Source organism: Cottoperca gobio, chromosome 19 (assembly GCF_900634415.1).
Source record: "Cottoperca gobio chromosome 19, fCotGob3.1, whole genome shotgun sequence".
In the NCBI taxonomy this organism is placed as follows: domain Eukaryota; kingdom Metazoa; phylum Chordata; class Actinopteri; order Perciformes; family Bovichtidae; genus Cottoperca; species Cottoperca gobio.
In genome coordinates, this window is record NC_041373.1 from 14,988,320 (window position 1) to 15,010,429 (window position 22,110).

General features: G+C 41.7%; 1 protein-coding gene across 4 annotated transcripts; it reads right to left on the minus strand.

The window, feature by feature from the left end:
* Window positions 1–8,223: 8,223 nt before the first annotated feature.
* plekha4 (pleckstrin homology domain containing A4) lies at window positions 8,224–21,214 on the minus strand. 4 transcript variants are annotated; one of them, XM_029457093.1, is made up of 24 exons: window positions 20,988–21,214; window positions 17,326–17,392; window positions 17,137–17,235; window positions 16,981–17,053; window positions 16,770–16,870; window positions 15,916–16,034; window positions 14,492–14,704; window positions 14,103–14,403; window positions 13,599–13,658; window positions 13,323–13,475; window positions 12,811–12,870; window positions 12,617–12,697; window positions 12,362–12,514; window positions 12,147–12,245; window positions 11,657–11,762; window positions 11,340–11,413; window positions 11,055–11,159; window positions 10,894–10,975; window positions 10,619–10,668; window positions 10,015–10,134; window positions 9,541–9,927; window positions 8,676–8,797; window positions 8,473–8,573; window positions 8,224–8,364 (listed from the first exon to the last, which is right to left on the minus strand). In XM_029457093.1, the coding sequence occupies exons 2-24, from the start codon at window positions 17,389–17,391 to the stop codon at window positions 8,330–8,332; spliced, it is 2,760 nt and encodes a 919-aa protein (XP_029312953.1). In that variant the 5' UTR covers window position 17,392; window positions 20,988–21,214; the 3' UTR covers window positions 8,224–8,329. The 4 variants fall into 4 exon arrangements, with proteins under 4 accessions (XP_029312953.1, XP_029312954.1, XP_029312951.1 ...); XM_029457094.1 differs by lacking the exon at window positions 20,988–21,214 and adding an exon at window positions 19,613–19,789 and having other exon boundaries at window positions 8,473–8,568; XM_029457091.1 differs by lacking the exon at window positions 20,988–21,214 and adding an exon at window positions 19,613–19,789.
* Window positions 21,215–22,110: the final 896 nt, after the last annotated feature.

Here is a 22,110-nt window from a genome sequence, read left to right on the forward strand (position 1 = left end):
AATGAACATTAGAAGAACAAACACTGCTCTTTATTTGTTTTGTACAAACAACAGTAATGTTAGATTTGGTTTGGTGAGAGCTATGAAGCCTTTCTTACCCTCAGACGTGCACAAACTCTTTTTTAATGGGAAGTTATATATGAGAAGCAGGTAATTATCGTTTATCAGTACCAGCAAACAAAATCATATCGCGCATTCCTATATTAAATTGTATTCTTCTTGATTGCATAGCTTTTTATGGTAGTGTATCCACTTCTTCTAACAAGCAAAGCATGTGGAAATGTTATGACAATGAGAAAGTTTAAAATATTCTATTCATTCTTTTTGTCTCCTTTCTTATTTAAAACATCAAAATTAGATCTAAAATCTTTGTGAAAATACATTTCTGATTTAAAATAATGAAAATGACACTATCTCTTAACACAGAATCATCGTTTAAACACAATACACAATCACAGTTTGGGATTGTTCCCAACGAAGGAAGAGAAAGCTGCTCATGTGATGAATGTAGGAAAGCATCTTTAAATTCCAGTTATTGTTAATGAGCATTTTCACCAAGTTAACTAAAGAGAATTCCTAGAAAATCAAGTCTTCATTTAGTTAAGCTGAAGCCATTAACATATTAGCTTCCAGCGTCATTAATCATCCACTAACAACATGGTCAACAAACACAATGAAACCTGATTAAACAATGAGAGGAAAACTGCGGATGAAACTTAGACTAAATAGCCAGAAGATGATAGAAACATAAACCCCGTGCATTAGTAAGAACAACATTAGTGAGGGGAAACTCTGAAGATGCAGAGGGGGAAGTATTTAACGTCCACTTTCTAGTGTCTCTCTGCATGAACTGTCACTGCAAAGGCTTACTGTCTCATGAGCTCGCTTCACGATGACACACACTCTGGAAAAGCGCACATAACTAGACACTGATAGCAGCGAGGATAAGCAATGTTACCTCACAAAGAGGAGTGCTCAACTTAACACAGTTCTATCAGCCAAAACACACACTTCACTTTCAAACTAAACTGATTCCTCCACACACTGTTGTACCTGTGGAAGTGCGATAGTGAGCTGCCTCTGAAGTGACTCCTTTTCGTGTCCGAGCTCGCGGAGGCGGAGCTGAGCCGTGCCCAGGCAGTCCTGTGTCTCCCTCAGGTTATCCAGCAGCCTCTCCCTCTCTGTCAGCATGTTGACCATTAAAGACTCCAGGTTCCCCGTGCTGCCTCCTTCATCTCCTCCGCTTCTGGCCTCTCTCCCACTGAAGCTTCCTCCTACAATCGCACCTCCAGAGCCTCCGACTCCTGTCCCGGCAGGTGAGGAAGGACCTCCACCAGTCCCACTTCGCCCATCCTCAGAAATGGTGGGCATCACCTCGCACATCATCATGAGACCGTGGCGCGTGTGTCAATTTAATAAAGAAAACTAAATGGGGGATTGTGCGTGCAAAATGTCTGTCGTCGTGCCTTGGGGTTTTTATGAACCTCGTGTTTAAAAGTTTGATGTACAAAATACGAATCTTTGCATCTTCAGTTTTCCAAAAATATCATTCCTTTGAACTTCATATCTGTCTCTGTGTGTTGCATGTATGTGTTATATTCAGTTGAAGTCCCAACCTGCATGGTATATGATTAGAATACTTATGTGTTCCTGCGTTATGCAAGAGGAAGGAGTATCTACGGGTAAGCCGTTCTGTGGGTGGCTGGGATTGGCGGAGGGTGAGGAAGGGAAGGGGTTACGGGGAAGGAAGGGATAAAAGAGGGCCGATGCTCCTAAATTGTGTCCACGAGGCAGAGCTCCTCACAGCACCGGGGGTGAGAGCTGAAAAAGAGAGCAGGCATTGCATTAGATCCCCCTCAATAAACCTCACTGTGCATATAACAAATGAGAAAGGACATCACAAGAGTGAGCTGCAAGTTTAAAGTCTATGGAAATGTGACAGTAATGCCAACTGATGGTTAGCATTAGCATTTATGATCAAATAAAGAACATGTTTGCTTGGTACATAATAATGTGATGACAACTCCAATACATATGTCTGCTTATATGTCCAATGTGAGTCTTTTAGACTCTCAGGTTACAGTGAATGAAATGAAAGATGCATTTGAGTAGCATGCACAACTGAGTCAGGCAACTTGACAAATGTGTCGAGTGGAGACAAAAATGAAATGTGGATTTTCATACATTTGCTAATAAATGTGAATATTACCAGCAGCATTGATGTGTTCATCACAGTGCAGTCATGTCATTTAGTTCACTGCTCAAAAACATGTTTAAGTGTGCAAGTACCGCTTGATGACAACATATTAAACGGGTTCTCATTTTCAGTTTTTCTAACAGAATAAGTATGTAACTGCGATTAAGATGTGCTTTCACTCCACCAATCTTCCTTTAATCAGTGTTGTTGTAAATCGTCTGCATCTTTTAACGGAGCGTTTTAACTGGATAATGCTTCTGTGTCATGCTGCACACAGAGGGTATGGATTCAGGCAATCAGCATTATTATAGCGCTTCATGTCCCTCTCTTTCCTAACATATTCTTCACTGTCTAGTCTACAATACTCATGGGCTTGCACTGGCCTTTATACTTTTAAGTGGTTTGGACTGATTTAGTGCCTCATGCAGGCTTCTGTACGTCAGTAGGACTGGGCAGTGCAATAAAGAATGTCTTTGTCCAACCAAAATCATCCATTTTGTGAATCAAACATACAGTATTTAGCACACAGGCCTCAGCAACAGTGAAAACATGTCAGTGGTCGTGTCGCTGTATTATCATATGGACGTGCGGAACCATAGATGGGGACTGCTTGCTGGTAATAGGAGGCCTGATACAGCTCTAAATGAGCTCCTCACGCTGGTGAGCTGGCTACAGTACTTGGCAACCTCACCTTATGTCCCACTAAAAAACTACTTCCTTCCTTCCCCGCTCCACTGACGGTCATCACTGATGCAAGACTGAATATCTTATATGTTGATTAAACTATACCAAGTTGCTACTTTGTGAAGCAAACTACCCAAAATATCTACTTATATTATATTTACTCGGCTCAGGACCTTTAAACACCTAACATGCTTCTGCTGAAGTACAGGGTGGCCTGTAAGAAAAACTCTTTGTCATTACCGGCAGCTCTTCATAAGCTCAGCAGGGGAAACAGAAAACAGGGTAATGTAATTACTGCAGACTACAGTATATTGTACTCTAATAGTTCACTGTATTCAGTGTCACATGATGAGTCTGTGCTGCAAAAACAACATTCATCGCTGGAGTCCTGATTCAGTACAGGCAAAACATAACTGTGCAGCCTGCAGTTTTGACTGAAGAGTCAGCTGTGAGGTCACTGGCCTTCAGGATGTGTGTGTGTGTGTGTGTGTGTGTGTGTGTGTGTGTGTGTGTGTGTGTGGACGACAGAGAGAGAGAGAGATGACTAGAAAAAAAGAGAGCACACTACACGTCCAGTGTATCAAAATGACACTGTACACTAGTAATCATGCCGTCAACATTACGGCTTCTTGAGCATTATTGAGACCTTCTCTTTGATTAGTTGTCGTTCTTGCTGCAGAGAGGCAGCTTGAAAACAATGATAACATGTTTCTATAAAAGAGCTACAGTACAGCTACATTATCAAGCAGCTGCATTAGATTCATTGGTGTAATGGGTGAGCTAATGTCACAGTGTCACCACATTGAAATCGATTGAGTATGTGTGTGCACATGTGGGGGTTTTCATATTATGATTACCCACATAACCATCATCACCATCATCATCATCATCATACACAGCCACACTGAATCCTGCTTTACAGTATCTGGTTGCTATATGACCAATTAGGACAAGGCCCCCAATTAGGCTGTGTATCATGTTACTAAATATTCTGTGCCTCCAAAAAATGGGCAAAGAGAAAATGCCATGGCCTTGTGTGTGTTTGTGTGTGTGTGTGAGAGAGAGAGAGAGAGAGAGAGAGAGAGAGAGAGAGAGAGAGAGAGAGAGAGAGAGAGAGAGAGAGAGAGCAGTAAAAACAGCTCTCCTCCACCAGACACTGGGGCGGGGAGAAGGTTTTGCAGGCTTCCACAGCCGCCGACATTTAGAACTAAAGAAAGGAAAGGGTCTCTGCGCTCGGTTTTTACATCCTGTTACATGTTAAATCGCCTTGCCAGCGAAAGATTGCACGCATGGCGGATGCATACTCTACATTTCAATAAAAGCAGAGCATATAGCGACTAATAATGAACGCCACCCCCCCCCACCCCCCTCCTCCTCCTTCTCCCTCCTAATACCATGAAACAGTACCCCCTGGCCAAGAAACGGATCATTGGAATCGATAAGTGATTGTCGGCAGCTGGGCAAAGGGAATGAAAGCACCGGGATCCGCGCTTCTCTTTAACTGCGCTGGCATCCACACTGCATAGTGGGCTAATGGGGAAATGACGAGGCTGACAGGTCTGTGGCTACCTCCATTTCTGGATGTATGGAGGAAAGACCATTTGATGATAGGCGCACGAGCGCGCACGAGCACGCAAACGCGAATCTACATTCTTATAGTAAAAAAAAAAATAATAAATAAAAAAAAAAGAAGCAGTGTAGGGATCTCTAAATTGGCTCTTCGTGTGCTAAAAATGCATTTGAAGCAAACAAGCGGAAGATGGATCTCTTCTTCAGAGATCGACTGTGAAAAGCATCACGTCAGGAGAATGGCCCAGAAATGCACTTCACACATTTTCAGTAATGGGCCTGGCTTCCTCAGACATTATAGAAATATAAGCATCTCCATATAGGACCAGTGACAGCAGTGAGACGAGCTGGGAGGTTTGACTACAAAGCTCCCAACGGCAAAGGGCTTAGTTACAGCCATGATTAATTACAAGCAACACATAGTAGGCCAATATACAGTGGCATCTTATCATCTCTCTCTCTCTCTCGCTCTCTCGCTCTCACCTCACCTAACTGTATGCAAACGGGAGCGAGCAAGCGCGCCCTAAATAAATCGTGCTGTGTGCTGCCAACACACCTGTCAATTCCTGACACTGACATAGGCACCGAGCGTTGCATAGTCTTTCTGATATAAACCTATTTGCCCCTATTCAAATAGTACCCCCCTCCCTTCCTTTCCACAAACACACGCACACACACACACACGCACACATGCACCCGTATATACCACTACCCCCCTCAATCCTTCACAACACAATACTTGTTATCACACATGCACGCACATGCATGCATTTATCGTTACATTAGTGCATGTATATTTCTCCTCCGCGTAGTCCGATGGATATTATTTTCCGTCTCAATGGAAACTGGGTTGCGATGGGGCGGTGTGAAGTTGCATCCTTACCACAGTCATCGCGGGGATCCTGTAGTGTCCATGTTTGAGGTTAAATATCCCTTAGGTCCATCACCGCGGATCGTGCCTCGGTGCCAGTGCCCCCGAAACCGGAGTAAAGCTTACTGTATGTGTTATTTTTTCTTTTCTTTCTGTCTCTCCCTTTTCCACATGTAAACGGCGAGGAGGGGGGACGCGGAGAGAGACGATACGCCACCTTACCACAGACTCCCCCTCTGTCGGATTGGAAGGTAATGGGTCTTAAAGAAACATTCTCTCAGCATTCTCCGCATCTCTGTGATTTACGCGCGCGCCACAGCACTCACGCGCACTCGAAGGCCAATCAAACACCTGATTAATTATACAGTGTGTATGTATATCAGAGACAAACGAATGACATGTTATTGCAACTAGCCCATATTTCCTTTTCAGGTGCAGCTTGAGTCAAAATGCACCCATTCAATAGAAATACAATATGATAAACAACATGCATACATATTGTGCACATCATACTATAGCTGCAGTGTGCTCCTGCAAAAATACATCTATACGTGTGTGGAGATGTCCTGTAGGCCCAACTTCAGATCATGAGGAAAGACCTCATGTGGGTCTTAGTAGCATAATGGCATCCAATATTCTGATCCATAGTATGCCAATAATCTCTCAAACTTTATAAGCAATACTTTAATGGAAGTCGTTTCCATAAATATCCTATTTTCCCAATTCTGTTGCATGCCGTTTGAGATATGATTATAGTAATAAAAAAAAGACAAGCTTTTATTTAATAATAATAATCAGGGATGCCCTAACTGTGGCATGCCAGTAATAATAAATCATGGCAGGAATATGTTTAAACTGAATGTCATTACATCTAAATGCCAACTTGTAGCTTTAACACGTGTGGAATTGGCCACATCTATGGATGCTGTCCTGAAATAATATGCATGTTGATATTGATATCGTATTTGTAAACAGATAAGCGAGTCTCTCTCTCTCTCTCCCTCTGTATGAGTGCATGTGTGTGCAGCCCAGTAAACATAAGGTGGTGCTGTCTTTAAGAGAGAGAGAGAGAGAGAGAGAGAGAGAGAGAGAGAGAGAGAGAGAGAGAGAGAGAGAGAGAGAGAGAGAGAGAGAGAGAGAGAGAGAGAGAGAGAGAGAGAGAGAGAGAGAGAGCCTGGGAAGGGGTGATGTAATGTGTTCTCAGACAATGATGTCATCGACTGAGACACGGCAAGGATTTAAAGTGACAAAGGCATTTTCACTGGCTCTGTGCACCTCTGCATCAGGGCTTGTCTGAGAGCAGCACCTAAGCACCACAGGGAGTTGGGAAGGGGGGGGGTTTCATTGAGCAAAAAAAAATAAAAGCTGTATGAGATGAGAGAACATAAATGTGTTTCTTTCACATGTAAAGCGGGAGTCGGTGTCTCGATGTAGCACACAACATGTTTATTAAGCAGGATATGTGAGATACAAAACACATTTTGTTACAGTAACAACAACGGGGTTATTTTGCCATCCACAAGCAGCAATCATGTATAAGTTCAGTGTTATGTTAAAAGCATGTTTTGAGAGGAATGAAAGAGTTAACCTCAAATACTTGGCATGTATTCCACGATACATTTGGTGACTGTATTTGCATACATAGTTTTTGTATTCATGAACTACTTGTAAGACTGTCTATAATATCCGCATCCATTTCAAACCACTTATTATGAATAATGGAAATGTTATGACTATTCCTGAAATTGTATGTTCCCATTTTACCATCTCTCATCAAAAGTTAGGTCACTTCAAGTCCTCCTCTTCAGGCATTTTTCCTTTTCCATTAATCACTTAACTTTGTTCTTGTCCTTCATTTAAGCTCTTTAAGCCGTTGCTGTTCTTGCCTCTACAAACTTGTCCTCAATACTGTAACTCGTGCCTTCGCTAAAGAGGCACTCTGAATCAAACTTCGGCCCTCACACGCGGAGCTGGCTGCAGTGATGGAGTGGGTGTTGTCTCCTTCGTTTTCCTCACTTAGACTACGATGCTTCTTCGGCTCTCCGGCTCTGGCTTTCGCCCCGCTTTGTTCTTGTCTTGTCTTTGCATATTTAATCAAGGCCTGATCAGAATCAGCGTCCTGAACAGGAGCTCCACGGACAGTATCTTTAACTTCCACCTGGCTGTCTTTCTTTGAGGTGTCGTCACATTCTTTCTGAGGGATGTCTTCATAAACACAAGCCTCTTTCGCTGCACTGACTGAGGTATTTAATGCTGCTTTGTCCTGGGTTACATCGTGGAGTTCATTGTTAATTGAGAGACTATTTTCATTAAGGTCTGATGACATACGATGGCTCTCTTTATTAGAAGATGTTCCAACATTTTGCGTCGCTTCATCCGGCAGAGATTCAGTGATCACCAGTTCTTCTTCTTCCGGCCTCGACGGCGTTTGTGCGTATCCATCATTCTTTGCTATATCTGTGTCTGAAATACTAATGTCGCATGCAATCTTATAGAATAGTGAATGGTTCTCTTTCATTTTCTCCAAGCTTTCACTGAATGAGGATGACATTTCATTTGAATCGGTCACATCATCAGTGCACGCCGGTTGGTTCTCGATGTCGGATATCTCCTCATTGCACGAGTCCAAGCCAGAGATGTGCACAGGCATGAACCCTTGCCACTGGTTGCTGGAGAGGAACCACTTGGATCTCAGATCGGAGGATAAAAAATCTATTTCGTCATCATCAGTGGCAGGTTTTTCAAACTTTTGCTCGTCTCCATTCTTGCAACTTGTAAATCCCCTGCCTCCATCTTTCTGGTAGACAGTCATAGATGAGATGTGATACGGTGAAGCTGGACGTTTGATTTTAGTTTTGGCCACCACTGCTCTTCCACTGTGATCTTTGAGTTGTGTTTTGTTCCCAACTTTCACTTGACTTTTAGATTTGTTCACATGTCTTTCTCTTTCATCTTCATCCTGAGATGTTCCGCTGGACAGCTGACGGTCTGCAGGACCTCTGATGTGATCACAGCTTCCATAGCCATCGTAGGATCGATTGGCCTGAAAACAGGAAAAGAGCAGAGTTCGCCAGTAAGTAAGTATATAGCTAGTTTGCTTTTAACTATTGCTATTTGGCTAAATAGCGATTTTGTGTTGGGAAATACGTACCTGATTTTATCCTTTGTTTTCTAGCTGTGTCAGGGGGAACTTCCTGCCTCTCCCCCCTGATTGGCAGTTGATCGTGTGTAGTAGCACTCTGTCTGACTGCACTAATAGATAGATAGATAGATCAACACATTTATGGACCCTGTCATATACTTACAGTGTATGTACATACATTTAATTTATAAAAATGACAAAGAAAACGCCACCTTCTTATGACTCTCTCCCTGATTCGTTCCACACGACGAAGTTTGGCCTCTCGTTGCTCCGGGGTCAGACAGAGGTCAGGGTTCATGTCAGAGGTCAGGAAGGCGGAGGGCCTTTCATCCGTCTGTTCAAGCATTGTCACATTAGCATGCCCTCTTTAACAGCTCAAAAAACAGACCTGACAATAGGCGTGTTTCCGTTTGATTTGCAAACTTTTGAAATGTTGGAAAAAAGAAATACGATTAAGACGCGTTTCCATCAACTGGTTTGGAGCGAATGAACTAGTTTCTGTCTGAAGCTGGCAAATAAATGGAGAGAATTTGTTTCAATTGGGAAAGTTTTAATTATTCTTTCATGTCAGCCGGTATTGGCCCCATCGATCCACACGTTCTGGTCGTTGCTACTACCAGCCATGTTTTTGCGCGTTATGGAAATATCTGGGAAGATGCTGAAGAGGGGAAACAGCTGATCATGTGGGTTAAATGTTCGCTATGTCAGAACTTATTCGAACAAAGGAGTTTCCATATCCCATTTAGTGCATCAACATCATATATATATATCTTATTTTCTTGTGCAAGTTCTCTTTGTGTTAGAGAAGGGTTACCACTTCAATACATTTCTGCATATTGGGTTTTAATGAAGTAAAACATTTATTTTTAGAAGCATAATTATCTCTTATTTGTCTACATACAACAGTGGTGCCTGTGGGATCCCAAACAATGAGGAAATAAAGCCAATGACAACTAAACCTATAGTTGTATGGACTATAATGGGCAGGAAAATGTATGGTGTGGTATAATATTTCTGAATATGCTGTGCGTTAATCACTTGTGTCTTTGATTTCTTTTTTATTTCATTATTTCTTACCTTGACATCCAAGCTCTCACTTAGATTTCTTAAACCTGCTTGGTCTTGAACCAGATTCCTTGAGCTCTCTTCTGCCCGTGACTCCTTCTTGCTGGACCTCAGTACTCCCTGATGCTGCTGCCTGTTTGTCTTTTTAACAGCCTGATTTTGGTGCATCTCTGCCGAGGAATGCTTTTGATCGGGACCCTCCAGCAACAGACGCCTTTGTGGCTTATTCGACATTTTTTTACTCTGCTCGGCCAGTCTTTGCTGCATCTCAGGCGGGATCTGCTCGGGCAGTGGGGTGTCGAGCTCAGGCGGGGGATCCTCAACAGAAACCCTTCTGGCCACAAGAGAGGACGGCAGAACAGCTGTAACAACTCGTGTCACCCTTAGAGGAAAGGGGGCCTGAGAAAAGACAGAGATACATTAGTAAATGTAAAGGTTTATAATGTAGTGATTCAGTCAGTTATACTGATAAATGACTTGGCAAACCTCCTCTCTTGTCTCTGAACTTTGACCTGGAGGGGGTATGGGGGGTTTCTTCCTATTAGTCAACCTCTCCTGATTCCTCTTTATCCGCTCAATCTGCTCTTCTTCAGTCATCTTCATCTTCTAGAAAAAAATGTAGCCTGTTTAGATTATGAGTAATTTACGAACCCTGCACCTCAGCAGTATGCATGTAGAAAAGGTAAAGCAAGAACCAGAATCCATGTATTTGCATATACAAAAAAAACAGCTGTGTGATTATGCAGAGGTGTATGTTTGCATACGGCGGCTTGCATCTGTGTATTCACATATACTGTATGCATGCGTGTGTGTTTGAGCATGTGTGAAAGGGGGGTTGGGTGGCAAATGTGAGAAGACTGAGCTACTGCACTGAGACACGTGCCTCTGCCTCCCCCTCTCGCCTACAACAGGCACTGCAACATGCCCTAATTGCAGGAAAGATGAGAGAATCAAAGAATTGGAATTTGGCTGTGATTGCAATGTGGAAAAATGTGCTTTGACTGCTTCTATATTTGGAGCATTTTGGAACACATTTCATACATCCAGATACAGTTATAACCAGCAACCAGGAAATGAGCAAGAATCAAACCTTGGTTGATTGGTTCGTTGCATCTGGTGGGATCCACTTTGAACCAGATTCTGGAGATGAAATGAAATAGAGGAAGGAGGAGGAGAAGGATAGAGGGGATGAAAGAGGATGGGTGGGAGGAAAGAAGACAAAACAAAGAAAAACCTTTGCATAAAGCACCTATTAAAGCTCTTTAATATTAGATATGTCTGACCATTTTCGTCTACAGGCCTTAACATTGTATTAATACCACTCTTTCCTGGTATTCTATTTGCATTGAGTGTATCTTCACCAACCGAATGCGTCTTTCTGTGCTTTCACACTAAGGAGGTCGGGCTGTGTTCTGTGTACAGGATCAACAGTGTGGCTGTAGATTCCCTGAAACATAAGCAGAGGAAATGTTAAAGAAAGAAATGTCAAACATGCTAATAACATTGATAATGTCTATACTTCACACCTCATATGGCGACTCTGTCCAGGCCTGGCCCTGATCCCTGCCATGGTGGCTTTCCTCTAGCTCCTGAGGTAACGGTGGGCGGAGTGGAGGCTCTTGTTCCACGTCCTGTATGTCGATTGATATACAGGATATATATTGATTAGGGGGGGGTCACGATATACCGGTATTGGCGATAACCAGAACAGACAATTCTGGCTTGCAAATCCTGCTGTTCTGTTGATTGTTCCTGAGCAGAGAGCAGACGTCAGGGGTCGCTAACAAAGGAACAATGCGCAGGAGTCGTACCATTGGCAGTCCACTCTGCAGCCTCTCTGTGGGAGAGCCAGGGGATCCAGGATGTGGAGACGTCGGCTGGAACACTGAGGGGGGAGACAGTAAAGGTCGCAGTATTGACACTGTTCATGTATTGTCAGGTCTCATGTACATAATCAAAATGAACAAGGTCACTTTGCGCATTGGCGGCCCCAAATGGAGGCAAGAAGTAATTGTTTGAACTTTCAAGACTTCAAAATCCAACCCACCACCGGCACCGCCACCACAAAACGTTGAAAGAACACCTTTTTTGTGTTACCTGTTACACAAGGTAGAGAGCGGATGCTTACTGTGCCTCTGTAGTCCCAGCAGGAAGCGGAAGTGATCCCTGTTAATCTTCAGTCCAGCCAGGATGTCCTCCATCATCCACAGCTCTCTCTGGGCCTGAGACTGGTCCTTCAAACAAGAAACAAAAGGATTTTACTCATAAGCCCCCCCCCCCCCCCCCCCGCCTCTGTCGAAAAAGCCCAGTCTGTTCTGCTTGGCTTGCAAGAAAAATTGCCAAGGTAGTTCTCAAGCCGTATAAGCCTGTATGTGACATAGGAAGGGGGAGGCTTGTTGAACCTCATGTTTTCTGACCAAGGCAGCCCACAGTTGTCTAATTTCACAGTTGGTAGATACACACACGTATGTGCACAACCACTGAGAGGTGAATCTTTCATGATATGTCCCCTTTAAAGATTTGTAGAAAGACATTTGGGACTTTAAGGTCAGAGGCTAAAAGCTTTACATACATACACATACACATACACACACTCCAGTTCATAGTTTTCCAATTACCTGTGGCACTCCAAAGTTACATATGTGTTGAAGGTGTGAACGGATAACAGACAGTTCACTCTCCATCCTCTCATATTGACTCCACACTCTCTCCATTTCCTGAATAAAAAGACAGTAAATCATCAGGAGAATCTGCAGTGTATACGTCCCTGCTGAATGATTAATGGTATAAGATTAAACTACTCATTGCTTGTCTCATTCTGGTTATTACACACCAATGATACATCACACATTCTGGCCCGGATTGTGACCAGCTCTTCCTGGAGCAATGCTTTCTGGGTCAGTGGTTCTTCCTGGACCCTGGGCCCCTGGCTTTTCCATTCGTCCAGCTGCAGTCTGGACACCTCTAAGGCACACTGGACGCTGTCCTGCAACAGGGAAAAAAGTCTTTGTCACAATATGCTGCTTGATATTTGCTATTTATTACTTTAAGATGCATTCAATTTGTAGTCTGTGGAGTAATTACTCACCTTATCCATTTGCAGCTGGGCCAGTTCTACAGACAGAGACTGGAGCAGCTTGTCACACCCACACAACCTCGTCAACACAACCTGAAGAGTGAAAGTCAAAGTGAAATCTCAGGGAGAAACATCTAATAAGATAAATAAAGGCAACATACTCTGGTGACGAATCAAGAGCCATATGAAACATTGTGAACACTCACGTCTGCATCACTTTCAAGAGGCCTGATTGCTGGGATTTCCCTCGGGTCGGGCATCGCGGCCTGAAATGCATCAAGGTTATCATTTTGTTAAACAGTACAGTGCTTTTCTGATATTGCTTCTTCCTGTTGACCAGCTTTAAACAATGTGTGATTGTAAATACAGCCACAGCCACTGATCATGAATTTGAAAGAAAAGGAAGCTACATTTGTAATTTGGCAACCAGCTGCTTCATGTAACATTCATTTCATGTAGCGTAATCATGGCAGAAGTCATAAAAATGAGACGAAACACACATATAATATATAATATAAACATTGAAAACAATGAGCACAATATGTGATTTATTAGTCACAAATAAAAACTGACACAATAAGCATTAGTGGCAATATAGTAGAGTGACATGGACATAAAACAAGTCACAAAACCAACTCAAGAAGTCTATAAAACACGGCTGCTCATATCGATAGAAAGATGAGTCCACACGAGACATCAGAGGAACACAGAGCTGTACCATAGCTGGCGGTAGCACACAAACAGATAAATTGCTGCGGTGATGGTGGTGATGGTGGTGGTGGTGGTGGTGTGGGTGGTGGGGAGCATGTGTGGCTCTCGATGAGGGGGGCAAAGGGGGCAGTAAGTCTGCATGTGCCCCTGTGGAGAAGCTCTGAAGGAAGAGACGATATGTAGACGGTACAGTAAGAACAAGAGCGCTCAATGGCATTTTACAAAACATGCTGCACACTAGTCTGGATGTTTGCCTGAAATGTGTTGTTGGTATTGTAATCACCTTTGCTAAAGGTCGTCTCCCACTCGAGATGTGATGCACAGACCCGTAGGTGGGTATAGGCTGTAATCAATGGAAAAGATAAAGTGTGAGCAACATGAGATGTTTTGTGATTCAAAATGACGTTTAGAGGCTCCTCCAGCAGAAGTGGAAGAAGACTTCAGGTCCTTTACTTAAGTACAAATACCAATACAACAGTTTTAAAATACTATATTACAAGTATTGCATTTACTATTAAGTAAAAGCACATATGTATCAAATAATCGTTGTTTTGTTTGCTCATCTTTGAGCCTCGAGCAATTATTTAAAAGACGATGTTTGAACGGTTTTAAGGAGAAATGTCTCAAAGACATCTAAAACATAACAAGGTACAACTAACTACTTTTATTTAAGAGGTCACCAACCAAAAAGATTGACAACCACTGATTTAATCTTTAACGTGTGGAGTTTTATAAGCTTATTAAATGTTTTTGTTCAACTGAAAAGCAACTTATAACTGAAGCTGACCTTGGTTATGTTTTGCCACCTTTCAGTGACTGGAGTGTTGGGAGTGGATTTGAACTCCAGCTGAGGAGAGGCTGGTGCGTAGTACAGGCTTTGTGGCCCCATGAGCGTCTCATCATTAGGTCGAATGTCAACCCTTCCCACCGGTGTGTGAGGTCGTGACCCCAGCTGACCTCTTGAGGTCAAAGAACCTGATCCAATCATTTCTGACTGCAGGGGTGGTGTGCTTTGGCCGGGAAGAGAATCTTCTTCTTGGTGTGGACCACAAGCTCTTCTTCTGCTAAAATCAGGCGGGCTGGGTGTTCTGTTTGAAGAGAACACAGAACAGAAATGACAAAGGTGGAATGTTTCTCTGATGATTTTACCTTTAAGTATATGTGCCATTTGACAACCTGCTGTTTCTCTGACGCACACTCCGCCTCCCCCTCTGCTCTGAGCGCGATGACCCCGTCCTCCCACTGGTGAGGTGGCTCGGTTCGCTCAGAGTCCTGCTGACGTGCCTGTGTCTTTGCGAGAGACCCTCTCCATCAGAGGGGGATTTAGGGAAGTCCACTGATTCACTGCTGTCACCGATCTGTGTGAAATCTTGATAACTTGAGCAACGCCTGAGAGGATCAGAGATGCAGAAAAAAAAGCCTCAATCATTATTATGTTTGATATTCACTGTGTAACACAGGGGTCGGGAACCTTTTTGGCTGGCAGAGCCATAAAAGCTAAATATTTTTTTATGTATTTCCTTGAGAGCCATATATAAAAATATATAAATTTGAATGCAACTTTATGCGTGCATTTTTTAAGAATAACACGTCTCTGAGTACTAATAGCAGTATCAGCGTTGCATTGAACATGTGCTCTTTTATTAAATAAACTAAACGCTTACGTTATTTATCTCATTTATGTGCACGTTTCAGTGTTTACTGCACGGGTGTCAAACTCAAGGCAATTATATCCGTCTCGCGAGAAAATGTCATATGTCTGTCATAACTGGCCCGCCGGTTTTGGTAATTAAATCAATGCATGGCACAACCACGGGGAAAGACATTTGAGGAAGTATCTAAATGTTTGAATGAAATGAAAGTTTTTGGAAAGCAAAGGGAAAGACACCACAGATCTCTGGGACGATGTGAGCGGGACTGTGTGTGCGACATAACGAAGCATCTCACTGTTAAACCTGCAGCTTCAGGGCCGTGTGATCACGGACATGTGTGATGCAGTGAGAGCTTTCCAAGCCGAGCTGCCTGTGGGAGACTCTGATGCAGAAGGAAACTTTGGTCACTGCGTGTTTCCAAACACTGACAAACCATCTCCACCGCGCATTCTGCTGATGAAATGAGCGCATTTGCAGCTCAGAAATTTAAATTGAACTGCTCAGCAATCCGTTTGCAGTTGACTTAAATATGTTCCATATCTTTTTGCACTTTATCCAATATGTGTATCCTGTTCAATAAATGTGGACCGTGTTTGGCCCTCCCTGTGATTGAGTTTGACACCCCCTGTCTACTGCTTGCTTTGTGCAGTTTCTCCTCTGCTCGGTTTCGCTTAGGGCGGGGCTCGGCCCCCTACGCACACACGTGTGAACGCACCTTCACCTACAGCCAGAGACAGAGCGGAGGAAAGGAGAGGGGAGAACTAAAAACAAATCCGCTGCTAAATGTTTTTACTTATGACACAATATAATTATTTATTACTTGTTAATCATGTTAAAAAATGTTAAACGAGCCATATTGCATTATCGAAAGAGCCATATATGACTCGCGAGCCATAGGTTCCCGACCCCTGGTGTAACACGTCATGTCCGTTGTGAATAGCGCTGTACCTGTTCAGAGAGCTGTTTGGCTCCATAGCAGCAGACTGACTGAGGGCTCGGACCCAACCCAACATGTCCTCCTGAGTGTCAGCGCTGAAGAAGTAAGAGCGCATTCCCTGGTGCACCACCTAGTTTTACAGAAATCATTCACAATGTTACTATTTTATTATTTATTATTTTATTATTTTATTATTTTATTATTTCATTATTTCATTATTTTATTATTTTATCATTTTATCATTTTATTATTTATTATTTTATTATTATTATTATTATTATTACTTTTTTGTATTATTAATTTATTATTTTATTATTATTATTATTAATAATAATTAATTAACTATTATTATTATTACTTTTTTTTTTAAATATTATTATTTTATTATTTCATTATTTCATTATTTTATAATTTTATAATTTTATAATTTTATTATTATTATTATTATTATTATTATTACTTTTTTGTATTATTACTTATATTATTATTATTATTATTATTAATAATAATTAATTAACTATTATTATTATTATTATTATTATTATTACTTTAAAAAAAAATATTATTATTTTATTATTATTCCCCTCAAATGGATCAAAGGTCCTTGGTTGAGCGGAAGTTAATGAATTGAATATTGTATATTATAATTGACCACAATACTGAACCCTAATTAAAAATGTTGCTTTAAGTGCTCTGACTCATCCTGATTGGATGGGTGTCAAATAAGGAAAGAGGTCCAGTGTTCAGTGGAGTAAGAAGAGTCCCGTATAAAAGTTTAACTTGGTGATCAACAACCGCTTTAAAGACTTAAAATCAAATGTTAACAATGTATTCATCGATCGGACGAGTAACCACATGATGCTACCTTGAAGGTGAACTTTCTGTTCTTGCATTCTCGTGGTGTGCAGAACAGGATTTTGTAGCTTGGGAGTGGGATGCTGCCCATCACAGATTCTTCTCTACTGTCTGGTGGGGGACAAAGAAGAAGTGGAGAAAAGAGGAGATGCATTGTTGTACAGTCAGAGCACATGAAAGGGTTTCATTGCAGACAAAGTGCTGCGCTACACGCTGCGTACCTTTGTAGTAAAAGAGACAGTAGTTGGAGAGGACAAACCACCTTCTCTTCCACAGCTTCAAACCAGAGCTGTCCTGCATAAGGGACATTCATTAGTGGCTGCTCTTAGATCATGAAGTTATGAATTGTTAAGCAGATGCCATATTTGGAAAATTACTTTTTTGTTGAGCCATCCTCTGATAACCACAGAGCAGTTCGGGTCTCTCTTGGCAGCCTGACATCTTTTGCCAAATGTTTGCACCTTCCCATCGCTTTCCTGTCACCCGAAGAGGAAGATAATAATATAACAGTGTCATAGTAAGATGTCCACATGTGCACGTAATGACTAGATAGACTTAAAACAAACCTGTATGACAGGAAAGTAGGAAATGGTGGCCAGGCTGGATGTTTGGCTGACTCTGTCCTGGTCCATTCTGTAGTGGAAAAGACAAACGTTCACACATAGACTGCGGTTTAAAAACAGACGCATACATTCCCGTAAAAAGGAAAGGAAGATGAGTTAATTAGAAGGAGTTTCACAGTCACAAACTTTTGTATTTACATAGTGGTACACACAGAAATACACACAACATCTAAATTGTAATGGATTCTTGACACACATGTACAGTTATAGTTTACCACAACCTCTGAACAAATACTTTCCACAATACCATTTCACAACTATAAATACACGTGTTACGTGACGAGCACGAGCAACTCTTCTCTGTATCGAAGCTCTGCACACACACAGATGAATGAACTCTGAGTGAGGCTAAGACGTGAGGCCTTACCAACACAATCTGACCCCGAGCGTCCCTCTGTAGAAGCAATCAGTCGCTCCCATGAACAGCGCTCTGACACATTTGCCACATTCCCATATAGTTGAGATTGTTTCCCAGTCAACTGTTTATCCTCTCAGATACTTGGTGTTGTGCTCTCTCTCCCACTTCCAGCAAAATAACTCTCCCACATTTCTATTCTGAGCGACAACAGGCCAGTGCGCATCCCCACCAAGAAACTGACAGGTGACAGCTGCATCGCCGTGGTAGCAGGGAGGGGCCCCGGGACTGTGTGAAAACCAATCTGGCAGCAGGCTGGTATGAGAGAAGAGATTTGGAATGCGTCCCAAACTGCAGATCTGCAGCGTGGACTGCTGAGGACAGAAAACCAAAATAAAAGAGTGTGGAGCCGGGAAAGTAAAGCGGCCGGGTGAAGACAAATGTGGCGCTTCAGACACGTGACCATCAGCAGATCTGCTTCTGTGCTTCAGGTCACATTGTACCTGCACTGTTCAACACAGTACTCATTTTGTATATAGTTATTGTTACATATGTGCTCTGTTATTCAAGTATAGTACAGTTTAAACTGATCAGATGTTCTTTGCCAGGCCCTTATAATGAAATATATGCATACAAAATCTAATTTCTTATTTTATATCTTTAATTTCTACTTATAGTAATATATAAAGTAACATTTTCTTCATGAATTACAGGAAATATCTATTTCTCTACTAATTTCTCAATGTATTTAGGTATAAATGCTTTATTTTTAATCTTCAATTTGAATTTAGATTTCTTTGCAATTTCCATTTATGCCAAAATGCTTTAATATTTATTTAAATTTAAATGTGTATGCTTTTGAATACTACTACTGTATTTGCAGATTTTTTATGTATATGTAAATATGAATTATGTAATTTCATTTACTGACACACTTGTCTACTGAAATCTATTTTTATTAAGACGTTTAAGTTGATTATCAGCTCATTCAAACACCTGCTGCCTTAGCAAAGCTTTATTTTACAGCTTATCTAAACTGTGCAGTTATTGTTGACCCTCAGATGATTTTGAAACACCTGACATGCAGCCTCCACAAGCACTCGTGGGTGACCGAGAGGTTTGACATGTTTCATCCGCCGCAATCAACCACAATCCTCTACAAGTCAGACACGGAGTACACGACAGAAGACAATCCAGTCTTTGTCAGAGATGAGAGTGGAGACGACCAACCTCATAGCCACTGGGGGTTACGTGGGTGTTGTGAAATATTTGGAAAATCTCCTTCTTAATCAGCGGGGGTCACTTGATCGCGGAGGAGAAGACTTAAAATGCTAAAGAGGGCTGCAAGGGAGGACAAATGGTGGGTCTGTGCACCACACAGAGTGCGCTTTGTGGAGCCAAAGGACTCTGGAGCATCATGTGAAGTTGGACACAGAGCATGTTGAATAAAATATCCTCCCTCTCCATCAACAAAAACATTTGCATGTCTCCTACATTCTCATCTCTTTTAATATCAGGGAAATCATCACTGCACGTTTGACCCTGATAAGTAAAGTAGTGACGTAAGGCGTTAAGTATGAGAATACTGACTTATGACGTACGCAGCTTATTTCATGTGGCTATAGGAGATGTAAACGTCCCTTTGTAAGTACAGCTGGGTTATCACAGCTTGGCAAAACTGAGAAGAAGTCAGATAAAACATTACAGTGCTGCGTCACAATACTGTTAACCATGAGTCCTTTACTAGAAAATGACTGAAAGATTTATCAAATTAACGTAAAAATACACCATTAATTAAGCAAGACTTTAATAGTTTTCTCTAGCTACTCAATTACACAAGACATAAATGATAATTAAGATGCCATGTTGCTGTACCTGAGTAAGTGCGCCCGCCTGCTGGCTGCTTCGAGCTCCATCACTTGGCACTCTTCCTCACAGCATCTCCTCAGGCTTGACTGCCCTCTTCCTGGCTACCGAAAGCTCCTGTTGCCCAAAGAGCCTCAACACTCTGCTGCTACCCTTCGCTTCTCTCCTCGCACGTGTGAACCTCCCTGTCCCTTTCTCACTCCTTGCCTCCGTTCGGACTTGTAGCTGCAGTGTTTGTCCGGTGATCTACCTACGCTGGCTGTTGACACTCTTCTGTCCTCTAACAGTGCGCTCTCTGTGAGCCCCTTCTCCCTCTTCACTGTCCCTCCCTCTCACCCTGCTCTTGACAGCCTCTCTGTCTTTCGCTGAGTGTGGGTTTGTGACTTAGGAATTTACAAAAAAAACCCAGCTGTTCTCCCATTCTTCTTCTCTGCCCCTTTGCGTTAGTTGAATTTCATTTCTCGGCTATTTGGATGCAGCTTCATGATGATGAAAGATGTGGACGCCGGCCTTGATGAAAGCCTGACCATTCACAGTAAGAAGTGCTGCACTGAGGCGAAATACTAGCAGCTGTGTTGACATGGCAAACTTTATGAAAGAAAACAAGTTGCAAACAAATGACTGAAATATTACAAATAAATCAGGTATAAAGAAAATGAAAATACATATTTTACACAATACGTGTTGGTAGTTACACTCTTCATCGTGATCGTTTGTGTAACCCACACCCTACAGTACTTGCTTCCAGACACCAAGCACAGTCTGAAGATCCAGTGAGTACAGTGAAGACTAGCATCCCCCCCCCCCCCTGCCTCTCCCCACCGACCAATAGATGAGGACCAGCCCGAGCAGCATTAGAGGACGTTTTTAACATTTGCTTCTTCTTTTTGAAGTTTTCTGCTGCACTGACTCAGCATCTTGTCGAGTTCCTCTTCAAATATTCTCAAGACAGAAACTGAAGTGCAACAACTTGCGTGCAGTACACGAGGAAGATGGTGCTTCACTAAGCTGTGAGAAAACAGGTGTACAGTGCTTTAAGATGAGAAGAGGGCGAGCATCTCTCTCTCTATATATATATATATATATATATATATATATATATATATATATATATATATATATATATATATATATATATATATATATATATATATATATATATATATATATATATATATATATATATATATATATATATCAAGAACCCAGACAGAGAGAAAAGCTCTCAAAGGAAAAGTGGAGGCTGATGCTCAGTCAGCAGCGGGCCACTACAGATGCCTCAGGAGAGCTGACATTATTGTACCAGAGAAGGATATGAAAGGCATGTTAAGAGTTATGATAAGAACAAGCAGATAGGACGAAAGTCAAGTCTAAATATACTCACAGGACGCCTGAAGGCCCGGCTGGTTGATAGGAACATGTTTATGCTATTGTTCACCCTTGGCACATACTAACTACAGTAATCATGCCATCTTATAATTAGTGTCTCACGTGACCAGGCCATTTGGTTTTGAGCAGGAAGGTCGTGACCTCAGATGCCCAGCATGTCCATTTCTCTCAGTCTGCCTCCAGATATTTACAACCTGTCCCTTTTAGCATACGACACAATCATCCCTGTTGACTGGCAGCTGCGTGGCTCCTCTCCTGTTACACAGTCGACAAGCTGCGGGGCGCTCTCATTCAGGAAGCAGGGACAGTGGTTTCAAAGCTCATGGGAAATGTGGTTCTTAACAAAAGGCAGTCTTAACCCGCAATTTAACCGTTCAATATTAAATAAATAAATAAATAAAAGGATCGTATGAATAGATAAAGTGAACTCTTTAAATCTCAAACAAATATTAATGATGATACGAGCAGCATTGATGATATTATTCTATAAAATCACATTACAGCCCCCACCTTGGTCACATACTCTATGGAAGATAACAAAATGTGAAGGAAAGAATATTACATACAGAGTTAGTCAAATACATTTCCACATGCGTTCAGTCCGTACTGAGAATAAAATGTTTTGGACGTTGTTGTGTACAAAGGACAACAGTCCAGCAGGTGGAGCTGTTTAATCATTTTTACTCATCACTAAAAGATATTCAAATCAAAAAGTCACGTAGATCTACAATGCAGCTAAAACACACAGAACTTATTTATGATTTTGATTATGACTTTGTCTGAGCAGAATTTAAATACAAAAGCCAGAGCCAAGACATCTTGTGGCGACTTTTAATAGAAGATGATGCTGCTGTCTGATCACAGGTGGACTAACAACTCAGAAAGACACTTTTCCAGATGCAAAGTAAAGCTTCCATTTCAAGCCCAGAAGATACATATATATATATATATTTTTTTTTTTTTTTGTTATACATTTTTGTATATATTTATATATATATATATTTATATTTATATATATATAAATAAATATATATATATATATTTATTGTAAGAAAATGCACCTAAAGTATCAAAAGTACAAATAATATTGCTATAATATGGCTCCTACGGTTTGGTCA